The sequence below is a fragment of the Pogona vitticeps genome, chromosome 1 (genome assembly GCF_051106095.1).
Source record: "Pogona vitticeps strain Pit_001003342236 chromosome 1, PviZW2.1, whole genome shotgun sequence".
Lineage (NCBI taxonomy): Eukaryota > Metazoa > Chordata > Lepidosauria > Squamata > Agamidae > Pogona > Pogona vitticeps.
The window spans coordinates 332,240,695-332,268,661 of NC_135783.1; the positions used below are offsets into that span (position 1 = coordinate 332,240,695).

Genomic DNA, 27,967 nt, shown 5'->3' on the forward strand with positions numbered 1-27,967 from the left:
CAGTGAGCACTCAGGGTTGATTTCCTTTAAAATGGATAGGTTTGTTCTCTTTGCAGTCCAGGGGACTCTCAAGATTCTCCTCCAGCACCACAATTCAAATGCATCAATTCTTCGGCGGTCAGCCTTCTTTATGGTTCTTTATGTATGTTAATACAATGTGGACATATTTGTTAGTTAAGGGTGATGGTATCCAAAAGAAGTAATATCCCTTGGAGCAGGGTCAGCTTACATTCGGAGCAGGGGGAGCACCTCACCTCAGCATTTCTGGACCACAGCATGTCTTTACCTAAGAGCAAATATTCTTTCCTTGCAGGTTTCAAATGCAGACTCTTGACAAACAGTACTGTTTGAATATTCTTTAGCACATATGGCCCAGTGGTCTCTTTGCCGATGGTACTTGGTACAGCAGAAAGTAGAACACAGAAGCCACGTATGATTGACATAGCCAGGGCAAACATGGGTATTCCCCCACACATAAGCAAACATTAATGCATATGAATAGCAGGAGGGGAACACAGGGAATGCCTTGAACTTTCACTTCTGACAAGGTCGGAAGCAGGAAGAGGGGGCAAACTGTACTTGAGAGGCGGATGGTTCCTCATTTGTCCTAATGAATGAGCTGTAACTGAGAGGTGATATGCCATACATTTTATGTAATATTTCAGGAGCACAACTTGTGCAAATGTTCTAGTAGTAGTAGTAGTAGCAGCAGCAGCAGCAGCAGCAGCAGCAGCAGCAGCAGTAGTAGTAGTAGTAGTAGTAGTAATAATAATAATAATAATAATAATAATAATAATAATAATAATAATAATAATAATAATAATAATAATAATAATAATAATAATAATAATAATAGGCCTTCTGGAAATTTGAAAATCAGTGCATACTGTACGTCTCCTGAGAATTTCTGAACAACAAACAGCTTCATGTATGCTATATTTCTGTTTGCATGAGAATAATGCTGATTGTTTTTTCCTTTTCAAGCGGAAGAAGATAGTGTCTTTGATGAATCTGACATTCATGATACACCCACTGGTACAACCAACAATAAAGAGTCACAGACCTTCTTTGCAAGACTGAAAAGAATAGGAGGCAGCAAAATGGTGAAATACCAGCCAGTTGAGATGAATGCTCAGAGAAGTACGATATCTTTTTAAATTTAGAGAAATTTAGAATGCAATGAGATGTCTTTCATGTTAGATATTTTTCTTTTCGTCTGTTTTGAAATATATTTTGATCTCCAGCTGCACCGATGTTACTTGTAGGGATGCATAGCTGGTTTCGCCAAAACTCACACTAGGGGTATGATCACACGGGGAAACAAATTGCAATTTGGACTCCTTGTAGAGTGGAATGGTGTGATCTATTTCCCAATGATCACAAAATGCCTGAGGAGCTGCAGCCCCAGCCAGACCCTGATCCATGCCCAAGCTGGATCTTTTTGGTCCCTCTATAGGCCTTCTATTTTTGTGGCCAGGCTGCAGTGATTCCCCTGCTGATGGAAGGGATGCTTTAAGGTAGTGGTCCCCAACATGCATGTGCGCAACTGTGGACCAGTTGGGGAGCGAGGTCTGTGCACGTGGGGGCGTGACATGCTTGCACAGGGGCAGGATCTGTGAGCAGGGGCGTGGCATGCTTGTGGGTGGGCATGGTGCACAGGGGCATGTCATGTTCACATGGAGGCATGGCATGCTTGCACACATGCATGGGGCCACACTCGTGGGGGGGCGATGGCAGGGGGGCAGGAGGTCAGTGTCCTCAGCCGATTCTTATTCCTATTCCAAGTCAAAAGGAGACAAGAAATTTAGGATATCTGCAGTTTGACTTTGATGGATTGAATCAGATTTGAATTGTTCTAAATAGAATTGGGCCCTAATCTGAATCCTTGAATTGGCCACTAAATCAAATCCAGGTCACTTGCACAGATACAAAAAAAAAACCTCTGTGCACAGGGCTACTCCCAGTTACATTTCTCTGGTTGTCTGAAATTATAGCTGAACTGGAGAGAATATAATTGTATGTTTTTTTTAAAAAAAGAGTATTTCCCTTTATCATGAAAAATGCATCAAAATGAAGAGCTTTCAAGCTGATCTTGAGGCTTATATTCAGTGAATACACAGAAAGATGGTGAACCTAATCCAGTGATCCACCATTGGTACATGCAAGTTACCGTCTTGTTCTCTCTTTCTGATTTCATGTAACATCAGATTGGTCTTGGAATATCTTATGTAGTGTCAATCTTGACGAGGTACTTGGCTCTGTAGAACAGCCCAACGTGTTTTTAGCATCAATATGTTTTTACAATATAATTTCTGTCTAAAATGCCAATAGTGTTTGGTGGTGGAAATGAAAGGGAGAGGTTAAAAATGACCATGGATTCAGATAGTTTTCATTTTCAACCAGGTGAAATCGAGCTGGCTGAGTACAGAGAAACGGGCATATTGCAGGATAATATTCTTCACTGTGTGAGAGAAGAAAGCTTTCAGAAAAAGAAACTGCGCTCTCTCAAACAAAAATCTCTTGATATTGGAAATGCAGATTCCTTGCTGTTTACGTTAGATGAACACCGTCGCAAGTCGTGTATAGACCGCTGCGACTTAGAGAAGCCATCTGCTACTACTGCCTACACCACTCTGAGGCAGAATGATTATGGACAACCTCAGCAGAATTCCTCCACCAAGGCAGAAGATGGAAATAAAGAACAGAAGGAGAATCCCCCAGCTGTACCAGAAAAAAACTTAACTAGACGAAGGCCTATCATACCAGAAGTCAGGTTAAGCTGCATGGAGCCGTTTGAAGTGAAAATAGATTCACCTGCGAAATCTCCTCCCAAGGAAGACTTAGATCTAATAGATCTGTCTTCTGACTCAACATCAGGGCCTGAAAAGCAATCAGTTGTTTCCAATTCAGACAGTGACTCATTGGTCTTTGAGCCCCTCCCTCCCCTCCGAATTGTTGAGAGTGATGAGGAAGAAACAGATGTCACAGACCAACTGAATGAGGGTGTCTCTGGGAAGACCACTACCTCATCTCCATCAAGTCCCACTCATGCCTCTGTGTTGAGCCTCAGCATAACCCCTCTTGTACAGCTGAGCATTGAAGATTGCTCCAAAGATGTAACTCCTCCAGCAAGTGATATTGTCTCAGTTGCTCAGGAGGCAGTATCTTCAGCTACCAAGGATGGTCAGAAAGATATTGACGAGCTAACTAAGCCAAAAGAAGTTAAAGAGACATCCTTGGGCAGCCCCCTGACACTAAAACAGAAACGGGATCTGCTGCAGAAGTCATTTGCTCTTCCAGAGATGTCCATTGATGATAGCTCAGAGTTATCCATTGAAGAAATTAAACCTCTAGGACCTTCTCCTAGTTCCAGTGGGAAAACGGTCTTCATTAAGGTCCCTGAGGACTCTGAGGACCAAACTGAGAGCGATAAGCCTGATGCCAGTGCTGAGTCTGATACAGAACAAAAACAAGAGGAAGAAGAGTCAGAATTCAAAATCCAAATCGTTCCTCGACAGAGGAAACAGAGGAAGATTGCGGTGAGCGCCATCCAGAGGGAATACCTTGACATTTCCTTCAACATCTTAGACAAGCTGGGTGAACAGAAAGAGACAGGTAAGCAGAATCAAGGGGATGAACTAGTTTTACAAAATTATACACAATCAAGTATGCAAGACCATATTTGCAAAATTATGCATGATCTCCTTTATGTAGGAGAAAGTAGACAGGAAGAAGTTTTTTTCCCCTCTCTCATAAAACAAGAACATGAGACCACACACTGAAGGTGAATGAGGGGAAGGAGACTCAGGGCCATTGAAAGGAAGTACTTCTTTACGCAGTGCATAGTAACACTGTGGAATTCACTGCTACAGGATGTAGTGACAGCTACCAGTTTAGACAATTTTAAAAATGGATTGCATAAATTCATGGAGCTAAAGGACAAAGTGTAACACCACTCACGTCATGCTCTTCAGCTTCCTATAGGCAGCTAATTGACCACTGTATGAACAGTGTACTAGATTAGATAAGCCATTGTTCTCATGCAATGTTACTCCTCTTACGTTCTTCCATTCTCACATATCTGAAACCATTCACTCTCCATGGTGTTCACTTACAAAGGAAGAGCAGTTCTTACACTATTCTTTGGAGATTTTCACAGTTCGTTGAAACTAAACTAGGAAATCCCCCACCCACTCATTTCATAAGTCCTCAGATCTGGGTATATTTTGAACAAGTTTCACCCGATGTGTGAGCTAGTCGCACCAGCTCTTCCTCCTACTTTGGATGCTTCATTACCTAGATCAGTGGTTCTTAACCTTTTTGAAAGAAACGCCCCCTTGAGCCATTGAGGAAGTTATCATCACCCCCCTCCCCGCGGTGATGATATCTTTTTATTTATTTATTTATTTATTTATTTATTTATTTATTTATTTATTTATTTACTTACTTACTTACTTACTTACTTACTTACTTACTTACTTACTTACTTACTTATTTATTTATTTATTTATTTATTTATTTATTTATTTATTTATTTATTTATTTATTTATTTATTTATTTATGAATGACACTTAAATCCAATGACCCCTGAAAACAAAATTAAATTCCAAGAAAATGAAATGCCCCCAAAAAGTAACATTTAATGATTTAGTTGCAAGTGAATTTTAAGACGCAAAAAGAAATATAAAAAGGGCATAAAAACAAATGCAGGAACTAAAAATTTCAAGACATAAAGTCTGCAACGAAATTAAAATTGGAGGAAAATATATACATTCATGCACACTGTAAAAAGGCTGCAGCCATCTTCACAGGTTTGGCTTGCTCCAGAGCCCCCCTACCGCCCCCCTTCTGCTCCAGCGCCCCCACGCCGCCCCTTTTCGTTCTACCGCCCCCCTGAAAAATGAAATCGCCCCCTGGGGGGCATTATCGCCCACGTTAAGAACCACTGACCTAGATTATTTCTCACATGAGCGAAGAAGAGAAAGCAAGGACCATTGTTTTGAGAACTGAAAGCTTTACTAGAGGCAAAGAACGGCCTTACAAATTTGGTTTTGGAAACTGAAGAAAACTACAAACCTTACTCCCTTTAAGGAAATCAGGATCCTAAGTGCTAGTTCCAATTTACTAAGTGTTGGTTGGGCCTCCTATGTCTATAGTAAGCATTCCCTCCTGGCAGTTACACCCCTCTTCGTTTGATCAACTTTTTCTCATGGGAGGGGAATGGTAGTTGATAAGGAAGGGGGATTGTGCATTAGGAGGCCTTCACCGCACCACATACTTTGAGAGGAATTATTTAGGATTGTAGGGAAGGGGAAGCATTTTCCAAGAAATTAACAGGAGGACATTATGGACGAAGGCAGACTGCCACTCATTAATTCTAAGTATTATGGATGGAATTATGTAAATACTACGTAGAAATGAGCAGCAAGCATTTACTTGTTTAGAAGCAAAGGGTGCTGCTTATATACCACCCCATAGCACTTCAAGCACTCTCTGGGCGGTTTACAAGTTAATTCCGCAAGCTACACATTGCCCCCACCCCAGCAAGCTGGGTACTCATTTTACCCGTGAGCACAGTTTTGGCTGCAGTACAGCAGTTTAACCACTGCGCCACGAGGCCTAGCCTGCTTCTGTTCCCAGTTTTCCTAGCCACCCATTGTTCTACATAGCACCACCATAGAGGCTATCTCTTCGCCATGCTATATGTGGCAAAATGAAGGGAAGCTCGGCAGCTTGTGCATGCACATGTGCTAATGAAACACCATTATGATGGTTGCTGTGTATTGTATACATGGCCATGTAGAACAATGGCTCCTAACCTTGGGTCCCCAGATGTTCTTGAACTAAAACTCCCAAATACTTTCACAACTAGCTGTGCTGCTCAGGATTTCTGGGAGATGTAGTCCAAGAACATTTGGGTACTCAAGCTTAGGAACCACTGATTTAGAAGGAAAGCCTGCTTGTTTCATAGATTTAAGAGACTGGTATAATTCTGCTGCCTTTGGAATCCCTACTTAAAGCACGGAGGTTAGTTTTATTATGTACGCTATCACTTCCTTTGATGATTTATTGTCTTCATAGGAATGAGTGAAAATTAAAAGGAAGAAAGTTAAGGGTCACATTCCGGAAGACTCCCATGTGCACATTTTGCTTTTGAAGTGATAAAGAAAGGAAAGCTGTATTCTTCTGTAGCATTTCATTTCTTCACAACTCATTGTGATGCCTAGTGGGATAAAATAATTTCATTGGATTCAACAGTCTTGGGAACAATACCTCTCCCATCCCCCTTTGCATCTCTTGAGGCTCATTTTAAGAAGAAGCACATTTCTTGCCTTGAGAGCTGATGTGTTTGCAGGCCTCTGGGACATGTTGGAAAGTAAACTGTACTCAAACCTGTATGCACATTTTAAAATGCAAGCAGCAAGAAGTCTGCGGTTTTTAGAAATGCAGAAAGATAATCTTTATTCAGTAAGGGGGAAAGCATAAGTTGGGGTAATGTACAAATTAAGTACATTAGGAAAATGTGCAAAAATGTGTATTAATTTCCATGAAACCTCCATCCAAAAGCAACCAAATATGAGACAAGGATGGGAAGAAAATGCAAGTGACATTCGGAGAAATGCAATGAAATTGAGACTGAGACATTTGCACATGACTTGTGGTGCAGATAATCAAAGAGCTCATTGTGGGAGAAGAAAAGGGGAAAGTTTTGACAGAGAAAGAGGGACTGATGAACAATTGTTTACTTAAAAATGAGAATAAGAAAGAGAGAGAAAAAGGACATGAAAAAGAGTTCAGCTGTGTTCATACAGTGTTTTCTCTTTGCAGATGCATCAGATAAAGTACTTTCAATGCTGGAAATGTCAAGAGAATCATCTTCTGCTCCCACCCTCGAGGCAGGTGTGCCAGAGATGAGCAGTCACTCTTCCATATCCAGTAAGCTTTCTCTTGACTTTGCTGAGGGGGAATTGAAGTTACGACACCCGTACCTCTTTCTATGTTTTTCCATCTGGTAGATCGCTTCCAACCATTAATTTAGGCTCCTCTGAAAGTTTATGTGCCTTGTGTTAGCAGTCTCTTCACTCCAGTCAGGTAACATATAAGGCCTGGAGAGTGTAGATTTTACATCATTCTCTCCCTTCCCTGCAACAACCCTTAGCAGTCACAATGTGTTATGAAAAGAAAATGTCTATGATGTATTAATGGCCATTTTTGTCTGGCCATTTTGAAGACCTCTTATTGGGCAGAAAGGAGATTCAGACTGTGACGTGCCCCTCATGTGTCCCCAGGTTGTTTCACTAGCGTGAGGCCCATGACTGTGTTCCCTCCTTTCCGCTGCCACCAGTTGACCTCTGTCAACACCCTTTAATTAGAAAGACTGAGGTCCAATCTGAATATAAAGTTGATCAACACAGGTTTATTGATTACAGTTCACTTAAACAGGTTCTTCACAGACTTTAAAGTATTCATTAGATTAGTAATAACTTGTTTCACTCTTAACTCTCTCAGCTCTCTACAGGTTCCACACTCTTAAATCCTAACTCTGCCACCCTCTCTAACTCCCACAGACAAACTCTACTTCAGATTCTCATCTCTGACTCTCATGGAGTGAATTCACTAAAACCCCTCTTCTCTCTGACTCACCCCTCCCTTCTGGTCTCTCTGGCTCCACCTCCCAACAGCTCCAATTGGTACATGCAAATAATCTTCTACATGAGCCAAAGCAGGATGATGGCCACACAGACTTTTTTCCATCAATAACAATAATACCAGCAGAATCTAGCAAGCTGCCATTAGCCATGGTTCTTCCAGATGGGCTGATGGAATACACACATCCAGAGGCTGCCCTTTTTGGGTCTCAGGGATTAAGAGGGGGATGTTGCCATAGCTAGAGCTTGGGAAAGTTTTTTTAAAAGACCATAATTCCCAGAATCCAACCTGACCAGTAGCCGTACTCACTGTAGGATCCAGGAGTTTGTAATACCAGTATTTTTCCAAGCTCTGGCCACGTGTAATTGTGACATACTAAATTCCTAGGAAAGTGAGAGTTTCTCTCATCCAGGCCCACATGTAGAAACTCATGGAAATGTTTTCCCCTCAGCTCAGTGCTGTCTTCTGAGCTTTTTTGATCAGACTGCATAGATTTAGATCTCCACAGGATCAAATTATATGTCACAAGAATGCTAGAAAATAAGAGGAGCCCTACTGGCTCACATCAAAAGGCTTACAAGTCTGATCCAACATCCTCTTTGTACAATATTCAACCCAATGCAGAGCAGCAGTACAGCAGCATCCTCCCACGCATGTCCCCTACAATTGCAGGTCTTTTCACACCTCCCAAGGTATGTTGCAAGAAAGAATGCACTATGCCTTGAGGATATGCACCTCTGCATGGGGCATGAACCAGTGGGGATTTGGTGAGTCCACTCCTCCATAAGTTCCATTGATTCAAATGGGCCTACTTTTGCATATTAAGTTGCAGCTAAAGTAGGCCCATTTAAGCCAAATACCCAGTTATTCCATGGGCCTACTCTAATGTGACTTATTACACTAAGCAATAGTATTTGAGCCAATGTTAGACAGATTTTTGCATTCCTAATTTTGAGACATTTCCCCTGTGATGCTGGAAATAACATACCATATTTTTGCTCCATAAGATGCACCTGACCTTAAGACGCACCTACTTTTTAGAGGAGGAAAAGAGGGAAAATATATTCTGAACCAAATAGTGTAATAAAATATTTAATAAACTATAACAGAATAACATTTGAACCATGTAAAGTGAACAGCAGTCAACAGTGGCATTAAGAACCATTAGCACTGTCATTAACAAATGGAGAGAATTAAAGGTTTTGTGTACTCTATGTACCATAAATTTGTGTACCATAAATTTAAGTCAAGTACATATAGACCATTATCAGCCAGTGATAAGACCTATACCACTCTATCTATATTTTACATTCCCTTTGATCCACCTCCTCCCCATGCTTATAGAAATGTCTCAATGACAGATGAGATTGTTGTGCAACTCTGCCCAGCTACAGCTCAAGCCTATATTAAGTTAGAAATGGTTTGTCTGATTTGGCACTGCATTGAGAGGTCCTTTTTAGTTGTGTGGAGGATCAGTAGTGGAGTTAAACTATTTAACAGCTGTTAACACAGTTTCCTTGCTGCAACATCCTTTGGAAATACATTCTCTGTTAGATGCCTAGAACTAGTTCAAAAATTTGCAAATCGAATCCAAATTTCCCATAGAAATGCATTGAAAATTAATTAATGCATTTTTATGGGGGGGGGAGGTAAGAAACTTTAAAAAAATTAAAAGAAAGTCACCAGGTACTGTAGACTGGGCCTGGCTCTTCACAGTGCCTTGGTAGCCCCCCAAACAGCCAAAAAAGAGCAACAAACAGCTAAAAGCCAGCCGACAGACGGGAGCCATTTTGTGCTCTTCTCTGCTCCTGCCCCTCCCCTCTCCCCACCTAACAGCTGATTGGCACTGGTCTGAAAGGCTTCCCAGGCAGCTTTTAAAGCAAGTACCGGTATGCACATTTCTACACAAGCAGGTTTCAACTCAAAAGGAGCACCTTTTCACCCAAATACGGTTTAACCCAAAACAAGCACCTTTTAAAGCAAGCATGCATGTTTCTACACAAGCAGGTTTCAACTCAAATGGAGCACCTTTTCATGCAAGCACTAACCCCAAATAAACAGCTATTAAACAAAATTTTACATTTTAAAATGACAATACCAGGCAGTCCCAGGTCTCTCTCCCAGCTCTCTAACTGCTTGGACTAGCAAGGAAGCAGACAAGCAGCCTCTTCACTAACTGAAAGTTTGAATTTCCTGCTTTCCCTGTCTTCCCCGCATATTAGGTATGCTAATATCTGTGCACTGGAGGAGTGGGGAAGGAACTCCCAGCCCCTGATGGGGGTCCTGTTGGGCACCACAAAACACTGATTAGCTCTCTTGGCCTCTTTCGGGATTGGGGCTGTGCAGCCCTGTTCTCATCAGGAGGTGCAGCTGGGGGGGCCACCATGCCTTTGGGGGATAGGGCACAGAAAGGGGCAGGAGGTACAGGGGCCATTCCAACTCATACAGTGAGGTCTCGACTTACGAACGGCTCGACATACGAACGTTTTGACTTACGAACCGCTCTCATAGGAATATATGGACTCGACTTGCGAACTTAGATTTGAGTTAGAACTCTTTTTTTCCTTTTTTTAAAAGCTAAGTCATCTTAGGTTAAAAGGAAAAAAGAAAAAATATCTCCCTCTAGTGGCAGAAGGCGGAATAGCAGCTTCCCATTAGTTTCTATGGACGAAAAGAGCAGATACGGATTAAATGGTTTTCAATGCATTCCTATGGGAAATGAAGATTCGACTTACGAACTTTTCGACCTGAGAACTGCCTTCCAATACAGATTAAGTTCGTAAGTCGAGACCCCACTGTACCTGGCAGGGGAGATACCATGATCATAAAAGTGGTTTTCCCAGGGTAAGGCTCATCTGTTGCACTTTGGATGTGCTGATCCCTGTGATTTCCCCAAATGTGGGAAAATCAACTTCCTAATTTGTGGTAATGGGGAGACTGTGTTTATGGTTTCCCCTGGTCTTTCTAGAATCACTCTTTCCCCTTTGTTACTTGGCTGTTTTCATTGCCCTCTGCCATTTAAATTTACTACCATAGGCCTGTTGGCCCTGCTGGTTTTCCAGGTGGGCTCCAGGAGGCAGATCCTGGAAAGCCAGCAGTGCAGATGGCAGAGTGGTGAGGTCCAATGTGCCTGCCACAGCAAGCAGCCTCTGGTGCCAGTTCAGAGGCTTCCCAGCATTGCAGTGGGAGGCTTCTGGGCGGTGGTGGCTGAACCCTTTTTTTACTGTATTCTCTCCATAAGACCCATACTTTTTTTGGGGGGGAAGTGCATCTTATGGAGCGAAAAATACGGTACCTACGTTTTTTGGCCCTGGTTCCTTGGATTTCTATCCTGCCCATCTAGACCAAAGGTCTACTCTAATAGCTGGGATATGATGCCCAGGAAAGCTAGAGCTCTTCATGTTGGAAGGGAGATGTTTAGTCATTAAAAGTAACATCCCAATGGAAAGAGCTTGTTTTGAAAAGTTGTTGATAGAGGGAAAATAAATATTCTGTGGGAAAAATAGTTTAATCAATAAGCTGAATACTGTTTTCTGCTGGCCCACCTGGGCCTCAAATAGTTGAGACTAGTTTCAATAACATCTCACTCCCCAACTTCATGATTTAAAAACAAAGTTGTCCTTGAGAAATCAGATAAACAACACTCAGAAAACCTCAAACCAGTGCTTTGATAACTAGAAATGTGCCTGAGAGCATCTTTAATTTCCATTATAAAAGCTAAGAAGTTCAAAACAACCAATTTTCTATGTTTTTAACAGCCATCTATATTTCAAGCTGTATTGTCCTCTCTGAAATTTTAATTACTACTCTTTCATCGGGAAATTCCGTGTCTGATAAACTGATAAAGCCTTTATTTTAGGGCATAGTGTTAAAGAAGATGGAAATTATGTTTTCTCCTAAGTTTGATGTGAATGGCTCCTGCTGTAGAACCATCTTTTTTATGTAAAGGAAAATACTGAATGGAAAATGGAATTTGCATCTGTTCCAGCAGCTCATTGAGGCTGGATAATTGCGTTGTCGCTGGATCAAACTAATATTTTCAAAGTGCTCCAGAGTGCAGAAGGAGAGCTCTGTCTCTGTGCAGAGGAGGGTAGCCCTTCACAAGGAAATACATTTAAAATGATTTCAATGTGACATTCACCAGCACTCACACTCATTTTGCTGAGATGCACTTGAAATTGTTCCAAATGTTGGGATGACTTTGTATCTGCCTAATGACTTTTGAACGCTAGTCCACTGTGTGAACATTTGCCTTCTTCAAACATGCACTCTAGGGAAGTTTTTCAAGAACATCTGAGGGAAATCTCAAGAAATTTGGCTTCCTCTTTGTCTTCATTTGTCAGTTTGGGAGAAATCCACATGGCAGCTGTTCCCCTACCATAATACGGTAATGACATGCCCTCAAGTTGATTCCAACTTAAAGCTCCTCTTTCCAGAGTTGTCACAGAGTACTCAGAAGTGGCCTACCATTGCCTTATTATGGAGACATTGCTCAAGGCTGCATAGGCTGCTTATTCTCCTGGAAGGCAAAGTAGGGAACTGAATTCTTGACCTCTAGCTCCAAGCTGGGTATCCAACTCACTGAGCCATTCTGAGCACTAATTAAAATTATGAGAGTATAAATGTTACTTTTCTGGGTGCATTGATGAGTACCAGTGTGGTCTGTGGGTGAGGATGTTGGATTGGCACCTGGCAGATGCAGGTTGAAGTCAGTACAATGCCATGAAACTTACAGGCGATCCACCTCTATTTCTCACCCAGACCTACTTGCTATATGCAGAGATTATGCTGTGGTTGGTTTTCTGAGCAGCTTATTCCCATTGTTCTACTGTGACTTCCAAATAGATACTGTCAACCAAAGACAGTCTAATGTTGTTGAACCTGAGTAGCAGAATCTGTTCTCCCAGGAGCTTTCCCAGTTGTACAGACCTACTTCCCATGAGTGGATTTCTACATGAGCAATAGATTTCACCAATCCTCTTTGCTGTGCCCATCACTCTGAGAGGGTCCCTGAACTCTCTAGTGTTCTTAGGGCCAAGCAGAGAAGCTCCATGATAAGAGGAACTCATTCTTCTATCAGTGTCCATTCTGCTAACAGACAAGGTCCACTAGATTCAACCGCATGGACTTGATGTGCACATTTGAACATGCAACTTATGCATGTGTTGCTAAACTACAACTTACTCTCTTGAGTAAGCCATCTGAGCTTAATTAAGAAGCATAAAACAAGGAAGCCAATGCTCAGGTTGGGAAAACAGCGATGGCTAGACAATATTGGAAATTGTATGACTAGTGAAGTGTGCTGTTTAATTTTAGATCAGTTCCGACAGATGAAAAGGGGTTCCTTGGGAGCACTGACCATGAACCAACTCATGAAGAGGCAACTGGAACACCAGTCAAGTGCTCCTCACAACATTAGCACTTGGGATACTGGTAGGTTTATATATATCTGTATTTCTCTTCTGTAATGTTTGTTCCATAAACCTATCTGTGGCTGCTTGCTGTTGTAGAGCTGGTGTTGTAAAATTGTTCACTGTGGGAAAGAAGCCTGGCTTAATACCAAATCAGCAGCCAAACTATAATCATTTTGTCAAGGTACCCATTTTTATTTTGAGGGTGGTTCAGTGATATGAAGAATGTGAACAGCAGGACTTTGTTACACTCCTGCCCAGCTTCCGAGTTTCCATGGGTATTTGACTGACTACTTAAGCTGGACCACCACATGTATTTCTGGAACAAGGGCTTGCAAATTTTTCTTTAGCCATCCTCCTTGAGGTTTCCTAATGTGCCCTTCCATCCCTTGGATAATTTTGTGGGTCACGTGGGTGGAATGCCCTACCACCACTGTCCCATGAGCAGGACATGGAGCACAATATGGTCTTCTTACTCATTTTCCCAGCAACTGGTATTCAGGGACACGTGGCCTCTGATCCTGAAAGTAGTACAGTGGCGCCTCAACTTAAGACCATAATCCATTCCAGAAGATGGACATAACTTGAAATGGTCATAAGTTGAAGCACCATTTCCCATTGAAATGTATTGGAATGCGATGAATCCGTTCTGGCAAAACAACAACAAAAAGCACACAGCAAGCCCCGTCGGAAGGCGCTGGGGCTTTAAAAAAACAAAACAAAACCAAAAATAAAGCACACAGCAAGCTCCATTGCTGGGGCTTTAAAAAAACAACAACAAAAAAAGCACACAGCAAGCTCCGTCACTGGAGCTTTTAAAAAAATACCCAAAAATAAACAACACAGCAAGCCCCTTCGGAAGGCACTGAGGCTGAAAAAATAAACATACAAAAACACAAAAAAACTTCACAGCACAGAAACATAACCGCTCCAGCCCAAACCCATCCTGCAAAACCCTGTAAATGTACTCACCCAGAAGTAGGGTTGCCAGAAGTCTGGCAAAAGGAGGACATGTCCTACTTTTGAGGAGCATGTCCTCTGTCCGGCAGGCAAAACTAAAAAACTTCAAAATGTCCAGCTTTTTTATCTTTACCCCACCCACCCCTCCCCCACCCACTGCAGCCGAACCTCTCCCTGTTACTTCCTTGGTTGCGGCACTTGTAAATCCTCCGGTTCTTTTAGAGAGATGAGATCGGAGATAAGGTGGCTTGATTGTTTAGGGCTGCAGCCCCGGGCAATCAATCCCCAGCTTGTGGATGGTTGCCTCTGCCTGGGAGCTGAATAAGGCAGGAAGGTGCGAGAGAGATGGATGGATGGATGGAAACCTGGACAGGAGTGCACTTGCTTGCCTACAGGAGGGGAGGCTGTTCTGGGGTTTGGAGGGGGTGGCAGTTCAAAGTCATGGAAATAGGAGCCAGTCCGGTCCCTCCTTCCTCCTAAAGCCGGGAAACAGGAGGCACTTTTATCCCCCCTTTCTGCCCTGACACACACACACCCCGCACTGGGGCATGTGCAGAGTGTGTTTCTAGGTCCAGGAGCATATGCAGAGTTATCCCCCTGTGCTTGTGGGAGGTGGAACACACACATACATACACACAAGCAGATTTCTCTCAACTTGAGAAATTGCAAAGGGTGGAGAAAATGGCTTTGTGTGTGTGTTTGTGTGCCTGCAAATCCATTTTCTCCACCCTTTGCATTTCTCAAGCTGAGAGAAATCCACACCTTGTTTTTTTCCCTGTTTTTTATAAAGTGTTTCAAAGCTGTCACACAGGTAATCCTGAATCAATCAGATTCGCAGTGGGTTGGACTCCACCATTACTGCAGAATCAGAGGATGTGTCCAGTGTGTTGTGCTTAGGTCAAGAATTAATGGATGAGTTTCAGCTGTTGAGACCTGAGGATGTGGACAGGGTGCTTGGAGCTGTCCGTTCTACCACCACTCCGCTCGACCCTTGCCCACCTTGGCTAATTGGAAGATCTGCCAGGGGGGTTTGCACCTGGGTCCAGAAGGCCATGAATACCTCTTTGAGAGAGGGAGTGGTCCCTACCGCCTTGAAAGAGACAGTAATTCGGCCACTCCTAAAAAAGCCTAACCTGGACCCAAGGCTGGTGGTTAACTACTGACCAGTGGCGAACCTCCCTTATTTGGGCAAGGTATTGGAGCGGGTTGTGGTCGGGCAACTCCAGGCGCTGCTGGATGAAACAGATTTTCTGGATCCATTTCATTTGGGTTGGATACCTGAAGGACCACCTCCTTCCATATGAGCCTACCCGGCAGTTAAGATCTAGCCAGGGGGCCCCTTTGAAAGAGCCGTCCCTTAAGGAGGTAAGAGGGATGGCTTGTAGACAAAGGGCCTTTTCGACAGCTGCCCCCAGACTATGGAATGCCATTCCAATTGAGATTCATCTGGTGCCAACACTGATGACATTTCGGTTCCAGGTATCAGCTGTGGGTCCTGATGGCAATTTTTAGAGTCCTGTATATATTTTAATTGGATTTTAATTGTTTTATCTTTTTTACTGTATTTTAATTGCTGTAAGCCGCCCAGAGACCTTTGAGTAGTGTGGGTGGCATATAAGTTAAATAAATAAATAAAGCTACAGTGTCTGTGTCTGTGATTCAGTCTGGGCCTAGATTAATTCTTTCCATTCTGCACTTTTTTCCTGACAGGAACCATTCCCTCCCATTGCTATTTACTTACCATACCATTTAGACATTTCCTGCTGGGGGCTATCACTCTTCTTTTAAGCAAATGGAAGTCCTGTTAATGAAGGTCCTCCGGGGCTGAGCCAGATTGTGACAGCTCCTCAGGAGGTAGATGCTGGGGATAGCAGGAAAATCCTGCTGAGTTCAGAGTTAGGTATGCTCCACTGTGAGTTGTACAAGCCTTTACTCAGCCTGCTGCACTTAGATGCAGTGGAGGATGGTATGATATCATCAGTCCAAGTTTGCTTCTGTACATGGAATTTGGAGTGAGGAGAATGTTGAGGGCTCAACATCTTTCTTCATGTCTCATTTGGTCCTTGGAAACAAATGACTAAATCCAATTGCTAGTCCCAAATAAAGTATTGAATCCCATTGAATCAATTGGATTTATGTAAGTCTTGACATAACAAGTCCCATTCATTGAATGTGTTTCCATGACTGTGCCTAGGAATTGGATTTAGCCTCAAGCTTTAGAACTCAGATCGGTATGTCTCCAACACATTATTTATATGCAGCTTGAAAACATTATTCCTTGAGGACCATGGAAGAAGTAATCATCATAATCTCCCATAGCTTCTTGATTTATCTGCTTGGGTATCAGAGAGCTATGAGACGTTTTAAGAGGAATATAAACAGCACTTCGCCATCTGACTAGGCAGCTTGTGTCTTTTAAATGTTGTAGAACTTCCAGCTCCCTTCAACTCTAACCACCATGGCTAGTGGTCAGAGTTTATGGGAGTTATTGTTCAGCATCCATCTGGCGATTGACAAATTCCTAGCCTCTGTTTATCTACTATGGAGTTGGATGGTCCATACAATTGGAGGTGGGCAAAAACAAGAGCAAAATCTACTTGTTCATCTCTGGGTTATGTACAGTAGATCAGTAAGAGTTTCTGACTCTATATTGTCTAATCATAGCAGAGCTTTTTCTCCTACAATTAGGCTGAATATTTAAGGAAAAAAACAGGAATAAAATTTTTGGATATGAGGTCTTGTGAGCTTAGTCACTTGCTAATGATCACCAATTCCTGGACTGAAGATATGGTCTAAGGCACCCTGTTCCTTAATTCTTAGCAGATAGCTACCCACAGAGACTATGGTCTAGTGAAAAAAAAACAGACTGAAGTATGTCTACCCTGCACTAGTTCATATAGTAGAGAATCAAGATTTGCAGGGGTGGTAAATCCAATCCATTTTTCAATCTGAATTTTACCTGACTATTCAAGGTCTTAAACCCTGCACTCAGATTATATTCAGCACCTTGGTGAGCTTGTATAAAGTTTAGACTAACATCCAGAGCAGATCTACCAGCCCATGAAACTAGAATTACCAGCATCCACTACGTTGTGCCATGTTATTATGGAATCTTCTGTTTTATTCAAGTTTTTGTGTACTGATTTAAAATGAAATAAAGATACATTAGTATGAAAATATATAAATTAGGTTTTCTCTAGTAATCTTTACAAATGTTTATTAAAATGTTTGGCTCGCTCCATCATTCTCCCCTACTTATATAAATCCTAAGAACGTCCTGCTGCACTAATGATTCTACAGAATGATACTTTCTGGCACATTACAAACACCAGATGTTTCACTGTAGTTACTGCCAAAATGAGGCGTCCTGGGACTTCCGTAATGAAGCTAGAAGAACCAGGGGAATTTCAGTAACAGAAAGCTAGAGATATGTTCCTGTTATCAGATTAGTTGACACCTAAGACTTAGAATGAATGTTTGACTGACAATAAAGTTTAGATTTCTGTTCATTACTAGACATACATTATTTTACAGTCTGTGTAGTTTCTCATCCCTGGGAGGGGCAAATCTAGTTGGATACAGATGCAAAGAATCTTCATTTTTTTGAAATTTTATTTTTATTTTTATTGTTATTATTGTTGCTATTATTATTATCAATAACAATAGAAGAAGAAGAAGAAGAAGAAGAAGAAGAAGAATCCCCCGTTTTTGGCAAGAGTTCAAGTTTTGTGTTTACATTGTTTGTTCCAGTAGCTTTGCAGCAGCCTGTCCTGGTCCCTCAACAGGGTCTGCTGAGCCCTGTAGCCCATTTGTTACCAGATGTCCAGGGACTATAGCATCTGCCACAGTCCTTGTTGACCTGGGCGACGACCAATCTCATATAGATTTCTGTTTATTTTCTCTCATCATAATTGATGGTTGGGTGGCACAGTTGGTCTGGCTTCTCAGCGGAGGCCTGTCTGGCTTGGGAGACCCTTCAGCATAGCTCTCAACCTCATTGAAGCATGCAAACTCCTCCTCCTCAACAACGCCTGTGCCCATGGAGGGGTGCTAACATGAAATAGCGCTAACAGGAAATGTCGACTCTGCCAAGAAAAAGATGAAACTGTGTCACACCTCATCTGTGAATGTCCAAAGATTGCACAAACAGATTACAAAATTAGACATGATAAAGTGGCAAAGTTAGTGAACTGGTCATTATGCAAAAAATATAACTTGTTCGTGGAGCCCGGTGAGTGGACTGGGCTGGTTTTGGGGGGAGGGAATGGACCTCCTAGGGAATATTATAAAGCTCTCTCAATAGTTTATGTATTACCCATCTTCCAAGGTGGAATTCAGGATGTAATCACATGGAGAAACAGATCACAATTTAGACAGCTTGTGAAGCAGTCTAGTGCAATATATTTCCTGGTGATCACACTTTGCATGGGGATATGTGGTCCAAGATTGGGATATTTAGTTGTTGGGGCCAGACCGGAGTGATTCTCTGGCAGATGGAAGGTTTGCTTTAAGGAAGGTTGTTCCTGTTAAAGTGACTCTTCCTGGTGTGACCAGCCATGTGACTTTGCAGCTGTCCAATCACATCCTCAGTCATCATGCCACAGTATGAAGCAACCTGTTACTCATAAAGGTGGCACTGCAATGTGGGAATGGTGTGAGTAGATTAACATGAGTGTTGGTGTCTGAATGGTGATGCAAGACTTTTTAAGTGTTGGCCATAATTTTGGGAACACAGCTCCCAGAATCTTCAGTGTGGGAGTCGGAATCAAAGATTGTTGATCTTTGATTCGAGCAGCTTGAGCATGGAGGTGTATACGAGGGTTCCTTCAAACACATATCTCTTTTGTGTTGCCTAAGGAAAAGCATTCTTCCTTAGGTTCCATTTCTGGTTTGCAAAATAGATAGTGAATTCTCTCATCTCACATGGATGAGATGAAGACAAATAGAATTAGAGGGTTAAACATTACGTATATCATCAACAAGTAATATTAACATGACTCCTAATGTCTTTCCTTTTGTTTAGGTTACATAACCAAACTTCCTGTTGGGAAGCTCATGGTATCCTTAGGATGCCTTTGTCCTGGTATTCTCCGGGTGGTCATATTTCCTCTGTTCATCCACATTTTCTTCCTCCAATTCAGAATCACTAATTCAGAAATATTCCTCCATTTTGTAGAGATGATCCAATGGAGCCGAGGCCTTCTTTTTCTCACTGTTCATTTCAAAGTGTGCGATCTCTTTCCGTACTGCGCATTTCGCTGTGTATATTGACATCTGTGCCCTCATAGTGACCGTCTTTGTTGTTCCTTTGTGATGTGCTTCATCATTGCCTTCCACTGCAACTCTTGGCATCATCTTCCATTCCTGCTAAATTGTTTCCTAATCTCCCAACTTGCTAAGTGATTTAAAAGAATAATAATCAATCCACTTCAGTAGATGTGACAGAAGCCCTGAACTAAAGGTCTGAAGAACTTAAAATTTCACACAATCAGTAGACTTTTATGCAACTGCTGAGATTTCAAAAAGTCTTATGCTAAATTTAAGAGCTTACTAAATAAAAAACGGGGTGATTGTCTGGGGAAGGAGCATAGCTTAATGGCAGAAAAATTGCCTTGCTTTGTCCCTGATATTCTTAGCTGTGATGGTCATGCAGCAAAATGTTGGAACATCTTGCCTAAGACCCTGGAGGTCACTTCAGTTCAGAGTATACAGTCTAAAGTTGTGCAGACAAATAGTCTGGCCTGGTATAAGCATCTTCTTTTGGCTCTGTAATTTTGCCCTTTTTCTAGCTGCTTTGCTTTAGCTATTTGTTCCTAGCTGTTGTATATGTGTGTGGTGTCTATGTTGGCGTGATCCCGTGGTGGTGGCTTTAGTGCTGGTGGTGATGGCAGACTTACAATGGATGCTTGTGGGAACTGAAGTTCTCTATTTATCCGCAGAACAAATGCAGCATGGGAAGAGGCCGTGCAATGTCTCAGTTTGCCTAAACCCTGACCTGGAGGGACCACCACTAAGAATCAGAGGTTAGTTGAGTGTCCATCCTACCTTGGTTTAGACTTCACAACCAAGGTGTTTAGTTAGTATGGACTGAGATGGTGGTTTTTGTGACCCTTAGAGCTGAGCTGATTGATCTATTTTGCACAGAAAGTTGATGGATTATAAAATCTTATTTTTAGTGTCACTCCATATCAGTTTTGACCTGGGGAGCTTGGAGATTTAAAGGTTAAAAGCTCACTCTTCAATCACAATCACTTGCAATGTTCTTCCTTCACAGCGATCAGATTTTTCTCTCTTTTGTTTGCTGGCGAAGTTCCATAAGAGTTTTGTGACAAAAGAATAGCAAATGGACCCTTAAATCACTTTCATTCTCAAGCTTGCCATTTTCCTAACCCCTCTGATGGATCTTGAGTTATCTTGATTTTATTTCACAGTGATATATGAGGAAAAAACATTCATTCTCATTATAACTTTTTGCCTGGGCTGACTGACTTTTCCCAGTTACCCAGTAGCTTTATCTATCTGCTAACTTTCTTGTTATCCCAAACCTTTGGGTATCTTCCACTAAGAACTCACAAAGCTGGAAAAAGTGAAAAACTGTTTATTAACTTCTTGTAGAAATCAATTGCTAAGCCCTCTATGTCTTGACTCTTCCCCTTTTGCTTTTGTCCCTGAACCAGCATTTTTTCTAACCTTTATTCCCTTAAATGCTTCTTTCCACTTGCAACTGATTTTGAGATTGATCTACTCTAGAAATATTTCATCGTGACTGTCCTTAGTCCAGCCTCTGTGATAGTTCTTTCTTCCAGCAGCCCTATTTAAATAAACCAGTTCCTCACTGTGTGTGGTGAAGGACAGTATTCCTCTGTATCCTTTTGCTGAAGGTTCTTCCTCCTGGTGCCGAACCTTGACTGGGTTTTCTCATTCATTCATTCAAAATATTTATACCCCTGTCTTGCACCTCAAAAGAACCTAAGGCAGCTTACAATATATATATATATTTAAAAAACCAACAGTATTAGAAGCTTCTTCTTCCCTGATGGTCTATTTCACATGAATCCACTTTCATTGTTGCAGTGGTACATCTTTTTGATTAGCTTGTGCCAAATGGAAAGTGTTCCTTTTAAGCTCCCCTCTGGAATAACCACCTACCAATGGTGCGGATTATTTACCTTCTCAAATGTAGGTCCTAATTCTAACCACTTTTGATCTGCAAGCTTTCCCATTACTGGGCATCATGATAATTTCTCCCCCCCCCCCTTTGTATTTTTCCCCACTTCACCAGTCTTCCCAGGTCTGCTTTCTGGTGGAGGGATCTTGGTAGAGTTGTTCATGTATGGATTCCCATTGACAGCTCTGTAAGGTAATGTCTATTAGAAAGAGGAGACACTGTGTTTTCCATCAGGACCACATGTGGATTTGCCATCTACTTTAGTAGATGCTGATAGCTGGCTCCATGAATCCATTGGCCTCAGGGAACTGGATGTCTGGTGGTGACGTCTATATTGGTTTGCAAGCTTCTGAGATTCCACTGTCTTCAGAGATAGAAACTTAGGTCCATTATGACACTGAGCTGGCTCAACACTGCCATGGCTCAAGAATGCCATATCTAGAAAACATGGATTTAAGTTCTGTTGTTTGCCAAGTACCAGAGAACAGGCTCATAATTTGTATTCAGGAAGTTCTAGGCTGTCAAAAATGAAAAAAAAAAGGACTAGTGCCAATATTTTCCATGGCCCATTGGAAATTCTGCTGCCAGTCATTGTGGTGAATAGTAGTTTTATGGTGGTGGATAGTAGAAATACACATCAGGGATCTTTTTCACTATCTCTTCTGAGTCACCATATTGATTCTCTTGACTGTGTTTAGCATTTTTTGAATTGATAGCATGATAGCATTTACCATGAAGTTGCAGGAAGCCAGATTTCGGTTGAATATCAGGAAAAACGTAGGAACTGTTCAAGCAGTAAGGCAGTGGAACCAATTACCTTGAGAGGTGATGAGCGCTCAAACACTGAAGGCATTCAGGAGAAACCTAAACAACCACCTGGAAGATATCCTTTGATTTGTATTCCTGCATTGAGCAGGGGTTGGACTTGATGGCCTTAGAGGTCCCTTCCAGCTTCACAATTCTATGATTCTATGAATACAGTGAAAATCTCCGAATGGATTTTAAATGGAAAGATTAGGCAAGTCCCTCTCATCTTGAGCAGCAATTTCGTAGCACACTTGCCAGAATTCCTGGCATTCCAGATCCAATCTATATCTCCCGCTCAGGCTTCTTTGCAGCCCCATGCAAAGCTGCATCTTGTTACTGGTGCAACAAAATTTAACACAGTTTGATATTCAGTGCTGGGAGGATAATAATGAAGGGAATAAGAGTGAACTGAATGTGAGATCTTGGTTCCTGATCTTGAACTCCATTCTACATTCTGCTAGTGGCTGCCTGGAGAAGGCATCTGCAACTCTCACACATGGATGATACATATATGGATTGTCTAACATGTTGTAAGTTACATTTCAGAACATCCAACCTTTTGGTAGGCTATATAGGACCTAATGGTTTATAATTTGTTTCACTCTTCAAATACAACTGATTGTAAAACCACATGTCCATCGAATTGCCAGAGTTTTTTCTTCCATCCATATTTTAGCATTTTTCTGCCATTGACAAACAATTCAGTGTTTGCCATCATCTTGTTCTTGTTACATCCTATGTTTCTGATCCATAGGATGAGGTGTCTGCTGAAATGATTGTTCATGTTTGACCAAGCACCATTAGAGCAGGTGTCGCAGTAAGAGAGAATTTCATTATTTTTTTTGCTCATGGGATCCCAAACAATCTAATATTCAATGGGCTTTTAAGATCTGAGAAGTGATGTCCATGAATCTTAGAAATGATATAAATAATAATACACCAGAGAATTTACTGTTCCTAAAAACTCACAGATTTTCACAGTTGATGCGTGAGCTAAAAATTTGCCTTTGCTTTTTCTAAATCAAAAAGGATATCCTCTCCATCAGCTACATGCCCTGGAAAACACACACTTTGGACACCATAAATACATATTTCCATGTTGAGTGTTATCATTAGCCTTTTGGAGCTGTTTTAAGACAGGTCATAGTGGACGTAGATGCTATTTCAGAGGAACTCCTGGAGCAGAGGATCAAAAATGGGTCATCCTCTTTAGAACATATTCAGGAGCTCAGGTACCCAAGGATAGCCTTTGGAAACAATAGCACCCAAGGAAGGTGACAAATGTAGTTAGCATTGTGGAACTTTCAGTCAGTGGTATTTGTCAAAATCTATTCTTGGTATCAAAGCATTTCAGTTTTGCCTAGATCCTGAAGTGCATGTTCTATATTTGGAAAGGAATGTGCTTCTCCTTTAGTGCTTCTATTCAGCTGGATCAAAGCAACACAGAGATGTTTCAATTTGTTTTACTTGTGATGACAACCAAGAAAAGAAAGTGAGTTATTGTAATAATATTAAATGTGTTATTCTAATGTATTTGCTGCCATATCCCCCAGGTGTTTTATCAACTCTAGGTCCCCATAGGCTCTAAATCATGTGTGTGTGTGTGTGGGTGTGTGTGTGTCATTCTTTTACCACATTAAGTGGTCGTCTAATTTCATAATAGTCCATTTTTTACTGCAGTCTTCTTGGGCCCCAACTGTCCAGTACGTAGATTATGAGTTTACTCTCTCAGATCTATTTAATTTTTCCCCAAAACTTCATTTCATTCTCTCTATCTATTCAAAAGATTTTGCCAATTCTTGATGAATGTAATATTTCAGTCCCTGTCCTTCCTTGAAGGTGAAAAGTGTTTCCATCAATGTTGTATAGCCAATTTGTTGCTTGAAATAACCTCTTCATTACCTGTTTCATCTTGAATTTATCTTTCTGCTACATGCACAATAAACTGAAGCAGATTTGTGGATGGAAATTAGGACACCCTCTTGATGTCTGCTTTTGATGTCCTGATTTTCAATGAATAGAAGTCCAAGTACAATCAAAAGGGCTTATTCAAACAAGTTGTATTAAGCACATGTAGCTCTTCATTGGGAATGGGCTTTCAGTTTTCTCTGGAGAACCTTCTGTAGCAGATTGTTGAGTGATTATTTTAGAAACATCCTGTCATTCTAAATTTAATAGCATTAGCAGAAAGTATTGGAATTACAGTATACGTAGGAGACATTCTTCAAAGATTCACCTTATACCTACAGAAGGTATTTATTTAAAAGCAGGAATTCCATCCAGTGTATAAGGGTTCCTTCCTTCCTTCCTTCCTTCCTTCCTTCCTTCCTTCCTTCCTTCCTTCCTTCCTTCCTTCCTTCCTTCCTTCCTACCTATCTACCTATCCATCCATCCATCCATCCATCCCCCCTCTCTCCCTCCCTCCCTCCCTCCCTCCCTCCCTCCCTCTCTCTCTCTCTCTCTCTCTCTCTCTCTCTCTCTATATATATATATATATATATCTATCTATCTACTTTTCTCTCCAGGTGCCACAAAATCCAGCTTGCTATCAGCACCCAGCATTGTCAGCATGTTTGTACCAGCACCAGAAGATTTCATTGATGACCAGCCTACCATGATGACTGACAAGTAAGCACCTTTATATTCCTTGGAATGGTTTGCCATTTAAAATCATCATTGTATGCTAGACCAAAGGACAACACTATGAATAGGTCAGCACTATGTTAACTGAAATAGAACCAGAATCATTTTTTCAGTAGACTTCCTCAAAATTTTAAATTAAGAAATATCACTACTATATGTATTTTTTTGCACATTCTCTCCTAATATGAGCCTCGTGGCGCAGTGGTTAAAACGCTGTACTGCAGCTAATACTGTGCTCACGACCTGGGGTTCAAATCCCAGGTAGCCGGCTCAAGGTTGACTCAGCCTTCCATCTTTCCGAGGTCGGTAAAATGAGTACCCAGCTTGCTGTGGGGGGCAATGTGTAGCCTGTATAATTAAAATTGTAAACCGCCCGGAGAGTGCTTGTAGCGCTATGGGGCGGTATATAAGTCCAATAAATAAATAAATAAATAAATAAATAAATAATATGCAAATTTTATGCACATTTTTGATTGCTGAACTGTATCATCAAATTCAGATAAATGTGACTATCTAAGTGAAATCTTATGGCATATGCCAAACATCTAGTGCTGTGATTCGCAAATTGAGCCAGATGTCAGTGACTGTTAGGTGGCAGATTGTTTCTTCTGACATAATGTGGCAAATATACAGTAATTCTGCTCTGGTTCCTCTGGTACAGCAAATGAACACATAGCCTTCATTAAGAGGCCCTTCCATACCCTTTGAGGATCATAGTTCTTGGAATTACTATAGTAACTTTTCTGAAACATTTGACCTTCAGATTATTTTGAACTACACTTTTCACCTTCTGGACACCTAGCCTGTTGTTGCTTGCTGAGGGTGAAGCTGTAATCAATCATACCAAGATGACATAAACTGGGGTGGGCTAACCATTCCCCTACATATATTGGATGGCCCTGCTGATATGATGGCTTTTGTTAATGGAATGGGGAGAGGAAATATTCTCAGTCTTCCCATACAACCTCAAAATGGAGGGTTGGTAGACCCTTCTGAACACATTGTGTAGGTCTCAGGATCCTGAAGAGGAAAGGAGAAGAGGAGAAATCATAGTTGTTCATGTAATGTTGGTTCAGATGGAGATGGGACTGAAATTGGCCTGTATCTCATATTTAGACCCCATTTCCAAAAGAAATAACGGATTGGGGACAAAGGATAGGATGGGCCCTTCTATAATCCTTTAGTAGAGCTGAAGTGAGGTGGAGGTGGTGTGTGGGGTATATGACAGCTATCCAGTGAGGTTCATTTATATCATTATTCGGTTGGTCTGGTTATTTTCTAAAAGCTTTGACAGCAGGTAGTAAAGTGGACTAAATAAGATTGACTTTCCTGACCTTGCTGGCAATTTCTCCTGCTGTTCTGGAAAAGTGGGGGGAGGAAAATTGCCTGTACAAGCCCATTAAGTTCAGATATCACAATCTGCTGGAGACATTAGCGAGTGGTTGATCAAATTAACCTGGCATTCCCATTGGGCCAAGAAGCACTGCTTTCCCCGTGTTGTTGGTCTCTTTATATGGATTGGAGAGATTCTGCTTCATCTCTCCTACGTCTGGCATGTCCCATAAGATCTGACATTGCAGAACCTTGGCAAAGCTTTCAAAGTAGTCTCTTGGCATCCCGGCAGCAGCCTGCCATTTGCTGGGGCCAACGCAAGTGGCTTCTGTTGGAGCTGAAAGCTAACTTCTTAATGATAGCAAATTAGCTTGCTTTGTATCTGGCAAGCCCACATGCTGTCGCTTGTGATGATTGTAATGATGGTAGGCATCTAATGTGATCTTTCATTCTAATAGCTCTTTCTTCTAATTTTCTTACAGGTGTCATGACTGTGGAGCCATCCTGGAAGAGTACGATGAAGAAACATTAGGTCTGGCCATAGTGGTTCTCTCCACATTTATTCACCTCAGCCCAGATCTGGCTGCTCCTTTGTTGCTAGATATCATGCAGTCTGTAGGAAGGTAATAATCTGTCCTTTTCCTTCTTCTGTTTCCTTTCCTTTTCCTTCCCCCCTTTTCTTCCTTCCTTCCTCAAGGCAGAGTGAGGTAGCTGTCTCAGGCAGCTGAGAGACACAGAGAATAGATGCAAGCTCTCTGTGTGCCATAGGGTGAGATGTTGCACTCCTTTTGCAGGGCAGATGCCTTCTGATGCTCTGAGGGAAGCTGTCCCATTGCCATTGTTGAAATTAGTTTCCAGTTGCTTGCTTACCTCTCAGCATGGAGCAGGAAGGGGAGCACCCTTCTACCTTTTTCCTTCAACAAAATGCCTTGGGTCAGCTCCTTCCCTCTGTGGAGAAATCGTTCACAATATGAAGGACAGGTATTCATTATAAGCCCTATTTAGACATTCCACCCGAAAGTGTGAGGAGGGCTAAATGGTGGTGGTGGGGATATGGAGACTATGTGACCCCTGCCCCTAGTGGTATTAGAACAGAGATTTGCAGAGGAACTTAAGCATGGATTTGTTTGAAGGCACTTAAGGGATGTGGTGGCGCTGTGGGCTAAACCGCAGAAGCCTGTGCTGCAGGGTTAGAAGACCAGCAGTTGTAAGATCGAATCCACACGACGGAGTGAGCGCCCGTCGCTTGTCCCAGCTCCCGCCAACCTAGCGGTTCGAAAGCATGCAAATGTGAGTAGATAAATAGGGACCACCTAGGTGGGAAGGTAACAGCGTTCCGTGTCTTAAGTTGCACTGGCCATGTGACCACGGAAGATTGTCTTCGGACAAAACACTGGCTCTATGGCTTGAAAACGGGGATGAGCACCGCCCCCTAGAGTCGAACACGACTGGACAAAAATTGTCAAGGGGAACCTTTACCTTTACCTTAACAAGTTCCCACAATGGGGCTAAAGAGGGCTGCATTTGCTACCTAATCTGGCAGCTGCTTAACCTGGAAAACCTGAATGTGTGGCACCAAATAAGTGCCTTCAGACCACCACCATACCACCCAGGGCACAGCTGATTTCATCTGATTTGGAAAATAACCAAGGCCTGGTCTGATTAGTGTCCAGATACTACCAGAGAATTCAGAGATCTCCAGATAGCGGTAGGAAAGAATCTTGCCTGAGACCTTGGAGAATTGACATTACTGGCCTAGAAAGAGGAATCATCTGATTCAAGTCCTATACAATCATTAAAGCAGTATTTGGAGCACACATGCATTGAGGGGAACATGATAGCCTCACCTCCTGTCATTGTGTAGAACCTAATTAGGTAACTCAGATATTATTGGACTGCAGTTCTCAGAAGCCATCACCACCAGCTAAGCTGACTTGGGTTTTTGGGAGTTACAGTCTAAAGACATCTGGGTTACCCAAGGTTGCAAACCACTGA

General features: G+C 41.9%; 1 protein-coding gene and 1 non-coding gene across 12 annotated transcripts in view; both read left to right on the forward strand.

The window, feature by feature from the left end:
* UNC79 (unc-79 subunit of NALCN channel complex) overlaps positions 1 to 27,967 on the forward strand; it is a 172,596-nt gene that overhangs the window by 89,742 nt on the left and 54,887 nt on the right. For 8 of the 11 annotated variants that reach the window (XM_072986600.2, XM_072986602.2, XM_078383740.1 and 5 more), the window contains 7 exons: positions 985 to 1,140; positions 2,404 to 3,615; positions 6,830 to 6,937; positions 12,968 to 13,084; positions 19,962 to 20,045; positions 24,523 to 24,625; positions 26,455 to 26,595. In XM_072986600.2, coding sequence (XP_072842701.2) covers positions 985 to 1,140; positions 2,404 to 3,615; positions 6,830 to 6,937; positions 12,968 to 13,084; positions 19,962 to 20,045; positions 24,523 to 24,625; positions 26,455 to 26,595 — 1,921 coding nt within the window. The remainder of the gene's footprint in view (positions 1 to 984; positions 1,141 to 2,403; positions 3,616 to 6,829; positions 6,938 to 12,967; positions 13,085 to 19,961; positions 20,046 to 24,522; positions 24,626 to 26,454; positions 26,596 to 27,967) is intronic. The other 3 variants (XM_072986604.2, XM_078383742.1, XM_078383743.1) reach the window with 1 other exon arrangement.
* LOC140703329 (U1 spliceosomal RNA) lies at positions 10,444 to 10,607 on the forward strand. Its single transcript, XR_012082768.1, has one exon. It is a non-coding gene; the product is annotated as a U1 spliceosomal RNA (small nuclear RNA).